This window comes from Mus caroli, unplaced genomic scaffold (assembly GCF_978045245.1).
Source record: "Mus caroli unplaced genomic scaffold, Mus_caroli_1 scaffold_10, whole genome shotgun sequence".
Classification (NCBI taxonomy): domain Eukaryota; kingdom Metazoa; phylum Chordata; class Mammalia; order Rodentia; family Muridae; genus Mus; species Mus caroli.
The window spans coordinates 57,067,462-57,080,721 of NW_028227265.1; the positions used below are offsets into that span (position 1 = coordinate 57,067,462).

General features: G+C 49.4%; 1 protein-coding gene across 1 annotated transcript in view; it reads left to right on the forward strand.

The window, feature by feature from the left end:
• The window catches only part of Med26 (mediator complex subunit 26), a 54,695-nt gene extending 42,028 nt beyond the window's left edge, over positions 1-12,667 (forward strand). Inside the window, exons 2-3 of the mRNA XM_021169506.2 lie at positions 9,642-9,716; positions 10,120-12,667. Of these exons, the coding sequence (XP_021025165.1) occupies positions 9,642-9,716; positions 10,120-11,739 (1,695 nt within the window). The 3' untranslated portion in view covers positions 11,740-12,667. The remainder of the gene's footprint in view (positions 1-9,641; positions 9,717-10,119) is intronic.
• The last annotated feature ends 593 nt before the right edge of the window (positions 12,668-13,260 follow it).

Below are 13,260 nucleotides of genomic sequence, written 5' to 3' on the forward strand. Positions count from 1 at the left end.
GGAGGTCAGAGGACAATTTTATGGAGTCATCTCTTGCTTTCTACTTTTTTGTGAGTTCCAGGGAGTGGAACTAGACAGCAAATACCTTTATCAGCTGAGCCATCTTACTAGCCACACTTTGTGTATATATTGTTAACACTTTGGATTAGTTGGTTTAATTCCCTCACATACATGCTTGTGTGGATATGCATTAGAGATGGGAAGACAGCTACTTGGAGTCTGGATTTTGGGGATCAACTCAGGCAGCAGGGCTTTCTGTGACAAGCATCTTGACCTACTGAGTCATATTATTAACCCCTTGGTTTGTTTTACTTTCTAAGATAATTTTACAACTTTATATTCCCAACAGTGGTGTTGCAGTACATGCTCATCATGTCAGTATTCCTAGGTGTGGATAGGGGGAGGATCAGGAGTTTGATGTCATCCAGATGAATGAAAGAGGGGTGGGGGAGCCATTTGCTCAAACCTTGTCAACATATGATAAAGTTAGTCCTGATTTTAGCTGCTCAGGGAGTATGTGGTGATTTCTATTGGACTTTTACTTTGCGTTTCTTAATGGCCGATGGTATTGGTTACCTGAGTGTATGTCTGCTCTTTTGTATCTTCTGTGATAAAAGGGCTTATCATTGACACCTTGGCACCCGCCTCATTTGCCTGATTATTAAATTAAAAGGTTCATGTTACTGTTGTTTTTGTTGGTTTCTGTGGTATGTGCATTTGGGCATATGTGTGCATACATCTCTGTGTTTGTGTGTGTGTGTGTGTAGGTGGAAGGGGTTAGGCTAGAGAATTATCTGTAGAAGTTTTCTCCTTTTACTGTGTGTGTCCCGGGGACACACTTGGTGATAAGGCTTTATGTGTTGAGTCTCTGAGCTCAATGTGATTTCAGAATCATCTTGTCACTTTCCCCAAAAGTATCTGCTTGAATTGACATTGATCTTGCCTGAGTCCACTCTGTGGATTGGTTTTAGACAGTGGAGTGCAAAACCTTGGTGTCTGCTTTATTTCCTTAGCTGTGTTTGTAAGTTTTCAGTGCTGAGTTTTACATGCAGTAAGATTCATCTATATGTAATTATCTTGATAATTTTTAAAGAATTTAATTTAAGGGCTGGAGAGATGGCTCAGTGGGTAAGAGCACCCGACTGCTCTTCCGAAGGTCCAGAGTTCTAATCCCAGCAACCACATGGTGGCTCACAACCATCCGTAACGAGATCTGGCGCCCTCTTCTGGAGTGTCTGAAGACAACTACAGTGTACTTACATGTAATAAATAAATAAATAAATCTTTAAAAAAAAAAAGAATTTAATTTAACATTAATTTATTTTGTGCATGTGCATAAGTGGAGGTCATGGGACAACCTGCGGATATGAGATTAAACTTGGGTTGTCAGGCTTGGTTGTGCACACTTTTACTCACTGAGTCATCTCTTGGGCCTTTCATATTTATTTGTCAGTAGGGGTTTGACTTGGAGTCTTTAGCTTGGGAACCTGTGGTGGAAATGCTTTGTCCTGTATCTCTGCTCAGATGCCCTAAGTGCTTCCCAAGAACTAACATGAATGCAGGGTGTGGGCACTCATTCCTCATTCCTGTTTGGAAGGCCTCTTCTTCCTTTTTCTTGCCCACTTGCATTGGCCAGAACCTCCTGCCTAGAGCTGATTAGAACTGACTGCTCTTTTTTGTATGGCTGCTTTCAGGGAGGAGACAAGTGTGATCTTGCTGTCGTGGGACAGACTCTCTGTTCTCAGTGACTGGGGTTCTCCAGGGCTATCTGCCCATGCTTCATCTGTTTACTGTGGTTTGGGCTTTCCCTTTTAGCCTTACTCTACCCACTTACCCTGCTTTTCAGATGATAGCCACTACCTGCCCCATCTCCTCTCCTCTCTACTGCTTTCTTTCCTTGCTTGTTCACACAAGTGTCCTCATCTTACTGATGACACCAACATTATGGAGGCAGGTATGTGCCAACTGCACAGGGAGCAGATGAGGTTGGTCATGAGCCAGGCTAGCTGGCACCCTGGTGTGTATAGAGACACATGTCATGCTGAGTGGAGCTTATGGTGCTTGGTCCCTGAGCACTGCCTGCCTGTCCCCAGGTAATGCATCTTGTTTCCACTAGGTGACAGGGAGCTGTCCTTGTGTGGTGCCTCCAAAGTGCTTTGGTCACCTTCAGCTGCTCTGATCCCAGCAGATGTGGAAGTCAGTTCTAGGTGAATTGTATAGTAAGTTCTATGCCATTGGTCTCAGGCAGATGGGGTTATGGTGACCAAGTGTCTGAGGACAGCAGGATGGGCTGTAAAAAGCTATTTATATAAATAATATTTATTTACTTATTCATGTGTATGGTGTGTACATAGGCAGGCATGTAGGGACTTTCTGTATCATGGAGCTGCCCTAGAAGCCAGGTTCCTGTGGGTGTTTCTGCACGGCCTGGTTAGTGCACAATATGTTGTCTGTGGTTTCCCAGGCTCCTGGGAGAGGAGCTGGGCTCAGGCAGGCACCTGGTTGTGCTTTGAGCTAGTGCAGGATACCAGGTGGCTCCCACCATCTGTTCTTAACAGCCTGAGTATACACACAGCTTCACTGCCTGTGTTCAGCTGGCTCTGGAGCCTGCTTCTTAACAGTTCCTGGAAAGCTGGCTTGCTCTTGTTTGAGATCTGCCTTCTGCACAAGGTGTGGACCAAGTACTGTGTTTCCTCCCCTGGTGTTGGGTCATTTCCAGTCTCCTGCAGCTGGTGTTCTTAGCAACTCTTCTATCAAAGAGAGGCCAGGTGGAGGACTCCCACCCAACTTGCTGTCCTCAGACACTTGGTAACCAAAACCCTCCTGTGAGGATTGATGGTAGAAATGGAAAGTTGTGTCTGGCTTACAAGTTTTCCAGTTACATGGGTAGAGCAGTGGCAAACTCACAGATGACACTCATGGGAGCTTCATGCACTCAAGAAGGCCCCGTGCACTGGACAGTCTGTGGAGTCCATTTTGCTTCTCTGCTCCTGACCAAAAGCAAAAGGACAGTGTGTGGGTGTTGTACTGAGCCATACTCTTTGCTCTCAGGTAGCTTCTGTTGCTGAAGCGGTTAGCTGTGCACGCAGATGTCAATTTCTGCTGCAGTTCCATGCTCTGGAGTGCTTTATGGGGTACAGTGAGTAGTCTGCGTGCTGCTTGTACCCAGGCTGGGTTTTTCATCTCCTGGGTCAAGTTGTGACATGCTCTGCTTATCAGAGCTCTTGGCTTATTTCAGGGCAGGCAGAGACACTTGGATTGTGACAGGCTACTTAGGTGCTAGAAATTCCTTAGGGAGCAGGTGGGTCCCATTTATAAGGGAAATGCTTTTTATAAGTGGTGACAGTGGTTGAGGGATCTGCCCCACTGTCCTTTCTCCAAGAAAGTTGTGAGTGGGAAACTTTGAGGCTACCTTAACCAGACATCCCAGGAGACCACATGATCCACATGGCTAATGACACTGGGAACCCCACCAGGCTCCCTGGCTTATCGAGGCATTAGGCAAGGAAGATGAAGAGACTGTTTCTCCGAGAGCATGTCCTGTAGCACTCATTCTGTTCATGGGTGTTCTAAACAATGTCAGCCAGGAGTGTACAGCACACTGAAGGCTCACAGATTGCCTGCTTTTGGGTGCCATCTGTGGCATGTTTTGGTTTGAAAGCACAGCTTTCTTGCTAATCAACACTTCCAGAGTCTTTTAAGTTCAGTGAGCTTTGTAAATTTTTGTCTATAGACTAAAAAGGGCTGGTGAGATGGCTCAGCAGGTAAGAGCACCCGACTGCTCTTCCAAAGGTCCTTAGTTCAAATCCCAGCAACCACATGGTGGCTCACAACTATCCGTAACAAGATCTGACTCCCTCTTCTGGAGTGCCTGAAGGCAGCTACAGTGTACTTACATGTAATAAATAAATAAATCTTTAAAAAAAAAACAACAACAACAACAAAAAGGGCTGGAGAGATGGCTCAGTGGTTAAGAGCGCCAACTGTTCTTCCAAAGGTCCCGAGTTCAAATCCCAGCAACCACATGGTGGCTCACAACCATCCGTAATGAGATCTGATGCCCTCTTCTGGAGTGTCTGAAGACAGCTACAGTGTACTTACATATAATAAATAAATGAATCTTAAAAAAAAAAAACAACAACAAAAAACCCCTAAAACCCACAAAGACACTGTTGTTTTTTTTCAAGGGATGTTTGTGTAGGTCCTGAGGACTGTGCTGCACAGATGTGGTTGGGGCTACTGGCAGGCAATGCCTGGGAGCACTGGCCAGATGACTCTCAGGCCATCACTGTATATGTCCACTTCAGGATACCATTGGGCATGAAACTTGGTTCTTCAACAACCCTTGAGAAAAGAAAGGCAAATGACACAACACTGGAGGGGCCAACTTCAAGGAGCTGTGTTACCTGTGTGCTTCTCTGCTGTTGCTGGCTGGGGCAAGTACATCACAGGATGCTAACTTAGTACACTCTACCCTGCACAGAAAAGCAGCAGGCTTTTGCCTTCTGTGGTCCATGTGGAGTTCCCTATCCTGCATAGACCGAGTTCCTCACTGTAAAATGAAGCTGCACAATACTTGGGTCCCATTAGTATGGATGCCTCTGGGGAACAATGGCAACTGCCAGCGTCGGGGATTTTGGTTAGCTGAGGAGAGAAAAAGAGAGTGGTGAGCTGACCTGTGGGGATACTGGGACTAGACTTGGTGTCTTGGTTTCCTGTTTTAGCTGGTAGCTGGAAATTCCCCATAGGTAATCATTTCTCAGGCCCCAAGAGTTTATGAGCACAGTCGGGAAGGAGGAATCTGGTGGTGCTGATATACTCACAGAACTGAGATTCACCATGATGTCCAGTTTCTCCTGCTGGGCTTCATTTTAAAGAGGACTCCAAGCCTTTGCTGTGAACAGAGTTTGCAAGACAGTCTAGTCTTCTAGAGAGGTCAGAGATGTGAGTTGGTTCTAGATGTGAATGGGCCTTCCCTGCTAGAGGATGGTAGGAGGCAGTGCTGGGCAGGCAGCACTCCCCACAGGACAAGGTTACACCACCCCTCTATGAGAAGCCCCCAGCTTTAGCATCCTCCACCTTGCCTTATGTACCACACAATAGTAATATTTGAAATCCCATTGGCTATGGATCAGAAATATGGCTCCTTTACTACTCGGTTTGCTGATTCCTCCTTGCTGTGCCTGGCCCCAAGAACCTGGTCAAGGCTGTGCAGGTATCCCTGCCACATGTTCCCACTTCACAGTATGACAAGCCAATGTATGAGATGACCTGAGGGGATACTAGGACTTTAAGATTTGGTTGGTGTCTTGGTTCCCTGTTTCAGCTTGTGGCAGGAAATTCCCCATGGGTAGCCACCCTCTGGTAGGGAAGAGTCACCAGGCCTCTCCCTATACACACTAGCTCTTGAGTTAGTGCCATCCCACTTGGGACTCTGTGGATTCAGTCAGAGGAATGCAGGAGGCCTGCCTGGAGTTGAACTCTGGTGAGCTGTCCCAGTGACTTATCTCCTAGGGTATAATACTTTTTGGCTCAGGTCTGTCAGAGCAGCTAAGCACATTCAGAGTTCTATGAGTCTCCTGGCTCTATGAGTGGTGGGGGAGTTTCAGGGTTCTATGAGTCCTGGAGTCTCCAAAGATGGAAGGCCTTGTACCCTGAGTTAAGTTAGGAAGTCTTGCAGACTATCCCCAGCCCTGGAGGCACTGGCAGGAAAGCACTCATTGTACCTCCACCTCCCATAGTCTCCTAGAGCCAAATTTAAGCATAAAAGGGAATAGTAACTAGTAGAGAGAATAGTCACTGCTTCTGAGGGGTGTTATTCACCATGTCTGGATCCCAGCAGTGCCAGACCTGGTGTTTTCTGCCTGGCTTGCCTCTCTTCTCAGACTCACAGTGAATTGAGCTGCAGATGTCACGGATTTACCTAGCAGGAATTGAGTCAGCACAGGCTGTGGCCTAATAGGGAATGAAACTGAGGGTCTTTTTGAGCCCTTGGATCTTGTATATAGGTAGATTCCCACCTAATACTCAGAACAGGCCTTGGGGTGTTACCTTCCCATTACCATGACAAAATGCCCAGCACAATCAATTTAACTGTAGGAAAGAGTCACACACAGGCACGCACACACCCCTTAGGTTTTCCACATTGAAGTGGGAGCATGTGGCAGAGCATGATCATCTCATGGTAACCAGGAAGAAGGGTGATGAAGGACAAAGAACCTCCTGATGTCTCCTTAGATGCCCTAAGGCATGCACCCATTGGCCTGACTTTGTCCTCTACACTCTTCTTCAATGCTCTATCATGAATATTCATGTTCCATCTGGGCCTGTGGTGGTTCCTTGACACACCTTTGTGTGGCTCCCACAGAGATGCCACCTGCTTCTTTAGTGCCTCTGCTGGCCACTGCAAATATGCCTCTCCATTGGAGCCACTGTACACAGGCAGGCACTACCACACTGGATGTCCAGCAATGCAAATGAATGGGTAGAGCCTGTCACTGATGGAGAAGGGAAGGGAGGCAAGCTTGGCCATACTGCTTGTTACAGATTGATCTGTGTCTATTCAGGCAGCACTATGTACAAGGCCTGGTGCCGTAGCTCTCCTGATGGGAAAACCATTTGGCAGGGTGCTTGGGAATATTTGGGCACTGGGAATGAGTCCCAAAGAGTGAAAAGAACCAGGCTATTTTTGACAGCAGCAGGTTGTAAATGGCCCTCAGGACTGCAACTAGGACTTTGAGCTACAGACCTGCCCTGAAGCTGTCTTTCAGAGCACTGCCAAGAGCTCCCCAGGCAGTCAGAACAGCATTCAGGAGATGAGTGGGTGGGTATTGACATGCAGGTAAGAGGAACAACCAAGAAAAGATAGGGTGTCTGTTATGATGGTGGCAGTGGATTAGCCTTAACAGCTTTGTCCTAGTGGTAGAGCACCTGAGCCTACCTGCCAGCCCATATCACTTCTTCCAGCTCTTCCTTGCTTTTTTTCTTCTTCTTCTTTTTTTTTTTTTTAACCTAGGCAGGTTAGCTCACCTTAACTCACTCACTGCTCTGATGGTTGGTCTACTTACACTGGCTCCAGTGTGTGGCTCCAGCAGTGTGGACCTTGTAAGTGTGGCAGGCAGTTCCTTAGGTGAATGACCTACAGCTGCAGGGGAACACAGAGGATATGGCATTTCCCTCAGGGCCCCCTGGAAGCCCATACTGATAAAAGTGGCCCCTTAGGCAAGGCCCTTAGACCTTGACCCATATAACCCCAGAAGGCACTATGGCTGGTCTGTGCACGGCTTAGCATTTGTGTGTGTGTGTGTGTGTGTGTGTGTGTGTGTGTGTGTGTGTGTGTGTGTTTTCCTTTGCACCAACCCAATATCTGGTTCCCCTAGGTGTTCTGCCCCCTCCTCCTGTCTGGGAGCAGAATGGTTTCTGTCCTAGGACAAGGACACTCTGTGCTGCCAGGCCACTGGGGCTTGGGCAAATTCCTTTCAGCAAGGACTGCTAGGTCAGGAGTATGTGGGGACCCAGGGCTCTAAATATACCAGAGTGAGGTCACTAGATGGAGATGAAGCCATGGAGTAAGCTCAGGAGCCCAGTGGCACCAAGATCCCAGGCCAGGGAACACTTGACTTTATCTTCTCTTAGGAATGATCTCCTCATTGCACACTCTTTGCATGGAATCCCTGCCCATCCCATTTCAGGGGTGAGTACAAGAGCCATGTCTCTAGGTAGGCCACCTACCCATGGGGCAGCAGGACCAGTGTTGTAATCTGGATGTGTTTACAGTCCCAGCCCCAGAGAAAATATCACATGTGGAAGGCCTTGTTCCCAAGGAGGGGCCTGCCTTGTTGACAGAGGGATGGCTTAGTGAAAGCTGTGGGACAGTACAAGGGATGCTGACTGCTCTCTTCTCAGTACAGTTTCTCTCCCAGGAGGCAGAGCCCTGAAGCAAGAAAGACATGGTGACTGCCTTCCGCTGGAAATGGGCAGACTAGAAAAGCTGGGGGATACCCATGGCCTATAGGCTATCTACCTCCTAGTCTGGGAACCAACCTAGGCCTGGTATCTTACCTGACAAGACATGGCTAAGGTGCGGACTAGAGACAGGAACAATTCTGGGCTATACGTGATCAGGATTCCGGGGCTGGTATTGAAGGTATGTAGAGGGCTGGGAGCACAGGGACATGATGTACTCCTGAAGCTAGGAGCAGCATTTTAGGTGACAGCCAGTAAGAAAATTGGGACCTGGACTTGAATTCTGTTGGTATCTCTCTGAGTATGGATCATCCCCAAGAACCTCCTGTAAGAAGGCAGCTCTCTGGGCTAGGCTATGGGTGGGCGAGACAATCAAAACATGAAGTGATTCAGCCACCATAGATCAGGGCAGCAGCAGGAAACCTGAAGGTCACTAGGTTGCTTGTGGTATGTCAAATGGAACAACCTCCTGGGGGCTACTAGCTGACACCTCCTCCCAAGTGCTGGAGCTGGGCGGTTCCTCATGAACAGTCGGTAGGGTTGCAGACTGTTTTTCCATGTTACCCAGTGTGGCAGGTAATATCATAGGATAGAGAGGACTTAGGGCTATGGACAACCAGCTTTGTTGGTATTCTGTCTAAACTCCACCCCCACAGTTTCTGACTGCTTGTCTACCTAGAACCTGCAGTGCCATGTTACCCTGCCCTGTGCTCTGAACTCCTCAGGAACATCTATCATCCCACAACTGCAGATCCTCTCCTGCACCCATTTTGGAGCTTACTTTCAACTTCCATGTTTCTATCTGGGGTTCATTGAAGTAGTTTCCCATGTACATGTGTATTGAATACATGTGTGCACATGCATAAAGGGCAGCTCAAGTTGGTGCAGGGAATTATCACTCACTCCTCCGCCTGATCACTGAGACAGGATCTCTCAATCAAACCTGGAGCTCACCAATATGGCTAGTCTCACTAGCCATATACATCTTATAGTTTGTGACATCTTGCTTTGTCCCCTCTTGCTCTGGAAACTCTTCACACACCCTTCCCCTCCCCCCTACTCATGCTTTGCTACTGTGTGTGGCTGTGCTGATGGGATGTCCAGTCACATCAGTCATAGCTTTTTGGTCCTACTCTTTCCAGAATGACAATCCTGGCACCTGCCCAGTGGAAAGGCTGGCTTAGAGTGGGATCCTATACATGAGCCTGTGGATCATTAGCTTCCTGTCACCATGAAGCTCAGCACTAGTCCTCACCCTGCTTGTTGTGCACAGAGCCTCTTAGTGTCTCGGGCCTTCTCTCATCTGGTTTCATGGGGCTGCATTATTGCTCAGGTGGTGTTCCAGAGGCCCTCCTAGCCATGTGACATTCAGATCTTATAGTTTGTGACATCTTGCTTTGTTGAGAGAGTCTCTATGAAGACCTTGATACAGTCATCAGGTTCACTGGTTATTGTGCCTATCTCTCCTCTCCCTCTCCAGCTTTGTGTTTTATGTGGTATGTCCTTCAGCAGAGCACCCTGATGGCAGTGGGTGTGCGTGCATATGGGTAATGCTGAACCCTGGGAAAGGGTAATAGGAGTTTTGGTGGTGCTGGTATCTTGCAGGGCCCTAGGCTGCTGGGCTTTCCATGGGAGAAGGCAGAGCCCTGAGCTGATACATGGTTCTTTTTCTTCAGATCCGGAACATGGTGGCAGTGTTGGAAGTGATCTCCAGTCTGGAGAGATACCCCATCACCAAAGAGGCACTGGAGGTAAGAGCCCTTGCCCCTACCCTGGGCGGAATGGGAGGTAAAGGTAGCCCCAGACAGCTTTTCTTCCTGTGGCTTAGGCTCTTACTCAACTCTCCAAGAATGGAGGCTTCTAATCTCACAGCTGGGCTCCTTCCTGAACTTGCTTTAGACAAGTGATTAGTGGTACTGCCCTCTCTTTGGGTAGGAAGTCTTAGGCTGTATAATGTGCTCACCCAGACATCCTGGTAGAGCAGCCTTGTGGTCTTGATGGCACAGATTCTACAGGTACCTGGAACCAGTAGACCTGTTTCTGAGAAAGCCATTGAGTCCCAGATCTAAAGATTCATTGCTGCCACAGTGCTGGACATACCTAAACTATATCCAAGAAGCTGGCCGCCTATAAAAGTATGTCACTCTCTTGTAGGAGACACGACTAGGGAAGCTCATCAATGATGTCCGCAAGAAAACCAAGAATGAGGAGCTGGCCAAGCGGGCCAAGAGGCTGCTACGAAGCTGGCAGAAGCTCATCGAGCCTGTACACCAGAATGAAGTGGCACTACGGGCACTAGCGGGAGCTGCAGGCTCTGCCAATGGGGGTGCGCACAACTGCCGACCAGAGATGGGAGTGGCTGGTGCACCCAAGAGCATCCATGACCTGAAGAATCGCAACGACATCCAAAGGCTCCCTGGGCAGCGGCTAGATAGGCTGGGCAGCCGTAAGCGCAGGGGAGACCAGCGTGACCTGGGCCACCCAGGGCCACCCCACAAAGTTTCCAAAGGCAGTCCTGACCCTCTGGTTCCCAATGCATCCCCTCTCCCCACCAATGGGATCAGTGGGAGCCCAGAGAGCTTACCCAGCCCCCTGGATGGCAGTGGGCACTTGGGCCCTGATGGCAGCCGCCTGGAGCCCAGCGATAATGAGAAGCACAGCACCAAGATTCCCGTGAACGCAGTGCGGCCGCGCCCCAGCTCCCCCGGCTTGGGCAAACCCCCAGTTCCCTGCCTGCAGACCAAGGCTGCACAGCTGCAGCAGTTGGACAGGGCGGATGAGTCCCCAGGCCCTCCCTATCCCAGGGGGTCCTCTCGCTGCTCCTTCAGCCCCCGGAACTCACGGCACGAAGGGTCCTTTGCACGGCATCGGAGCTCTTACATACCCAAGGGCCAGGTGTCCAGCCCTTCCCCATGGCCCCAGCCACCGGACAATACGCAGGTACCATCCCCACTCCCGCTGGCCCAGCCACCCACGCCCCCTGTGCGCCGCCAGGAGCTGCTGCCTAATGCTGAGAGCCCTGTGCACTGGCCAGAGCAGCCTGAGGGCCACCCACGGCTAACAGGGCCAGCCTGCAGGGCTGGATTTTCTCCAGATTCCTCCAAGGCGGACAGTGATGCTACCTCTTCGGGTGGCTCGGACAGCAAAAAGAAAAAGAGGTACCGACCTCGAGACTACACAGTGAACTTGGACGGGCAGGTGGCTGAGGCCGGTGTCAAACCTGTGCGGTTAAAAGAGCGGAAGCTCACCTTTGACCCCATGACAAGACAGATCAGGCCTCTGACCCAGAAAGAGCCGGTGCGGGCTGACAGCCCAGTACCCACAGAGCAGCTGCCTAGGACAGAGCTGGAGCAGCAGGAGGTCAAGGCCAGCCTCCAGAGCCCTTTTGAGCAGACGAACTGGAAGGAGCTATCACGTAATGAGATCATACAGTCCTACCTGAGCCGCCAGAGCAGCTTGCTATCCTCCTCAGGCGCACAGACCCCAGGTGCGCACCACTTTATGGCTGAATACCTGAAGCAGGAGGAGAGCAGTCGGCAAGGGGCTCGGCAGCCCCATGTGCTGCTGCCACTGCCCACACCCACTGATCTACCAGGGCTCACACGTGAGGTCACACAGGATGATCTGGACAGAATCCAGGCCCAGCAATGGCCAGGGGTTAATGGGTGCGAAGACACACAGGGTAATTGGTATGACTGGACGCAGTGTATATCGCTCGACCCTCATGGTGACGATGGGCGCTTGAACATTCTGCCTTATGTCTGCTTGGACTGAGCACCTGACCTGGCCATCATGTGCATTCCCACCTCGCAAGGGTTAGGCTGGCCAGCTGAGAAGGCGAGCGTGAGGCTCGCTTTCCACCATCCTTTTGTGAAATGCTGCTACCAGTTTACTAACGATTGCAAAGGAAGGGCCACTCTGGGGAGGGGCAGATAGATGGCTGAAATCTATAGTAAGCCAGCTATAAAGCGTTAGTCCCCCATCCCAGAAGAGGTGCAGAGCCACTCTAAGCACCGAAGGCAGGGACCTCAGTAACAGGCAGGCACAGGAACCCTGTGGAAGAGGTTACCTTAACAGCAACAGACACATCTCTTCTTTGCATCTCTTGCTCTTTGGCCCTGGTGTCTCTGAGGCACAGGCTACTCTCGAGCCAGTGGTTTTTTTGTCGCCCTCGTGTTGTGTGCTGGAAGCTTCTCTGCTGTGGTGAACCCTGGTGTTGTGTGGGTGGGCCAGCCTCACACACACTGCACAGTCATCTGCCCATTTGTATATGGTTTCAGTTCAGTCCCAGTTCTTAAAAGAAATGCTGCAGAAACTTGAGTTTTCTCATTTATTTCATCCTCTTTTTCCCCTACCACCAGCCAAATGACTTTTCCTTCCCTTCTTTCCTTTTCTGCACAACTCTAGAAAAATGCCATCTTTCTAGAGTCTTTAACCCACAAAGTTCCCGAGGGTGCTACTGGTGTGAGTTGCCCTGGTGGGCTAGGGAAGAGCCGTCTGTTCGCTGGAAACACTCATAACCATTCCTTTAGATTCGTTTGCCTTATGGTCATAAACGCGATTTGCAAAAACAAGGAGCCTTAGTGAATGTACAGTACCTAGACTTCTGTGTTCGCGCAGAAGGGAGCAACTTTGCTATTTGGTCCAATAAGTGGACAACTTGTGATATAAATGTGGAAATAAAAAATATTTGCACAAACCAGTTTTGGAGTCATTTCTCATTTGCAAATGTATAGCTAAATCTGGCCTTTCCTACCAGGGGGAAGTGCCTGGAGCCCACATCCATACCTACTATGCCAGCCTTGGTGACATCCCTTTAGCTTTATTTTGTAGCGACAGGCAGGGCCTCTCTATCTGCTTTTCATTGATTCATGGTCAACAACATCCCCTTGGTCACCCACCTAGAGGAGCCTCTTAGTGACATGGTGTACACCTTCCCTGCCCAACAGGGAGATTGCATGGCCCAGATGTACAGAACTATTTTCTGGCCCTAGCCCTGGGCTAGCAGCTGCAGGCAAACCCAAGGCTGCCTCCATACCTGACAGGTGTCCAATAAGATGTCACCTTCATTATAAAGTAATGATCTACCCCCTCTCTCCCCCACACACAATAAGCCAAGATTAGGTGTCTAGTATTTTTTTCACTCATCCATATCTGCTTAATTTCAAAGATAAGTTAACAGTTATTCATAAAACAGCAGCTTCATGGTTTAAGTCTTAGAACATACCTCCTGGTCTGGTTGGTACCAAAGCCAACCCAGAACCCGTTTCAGAGCCAGTAGGAATTTCTGAGATT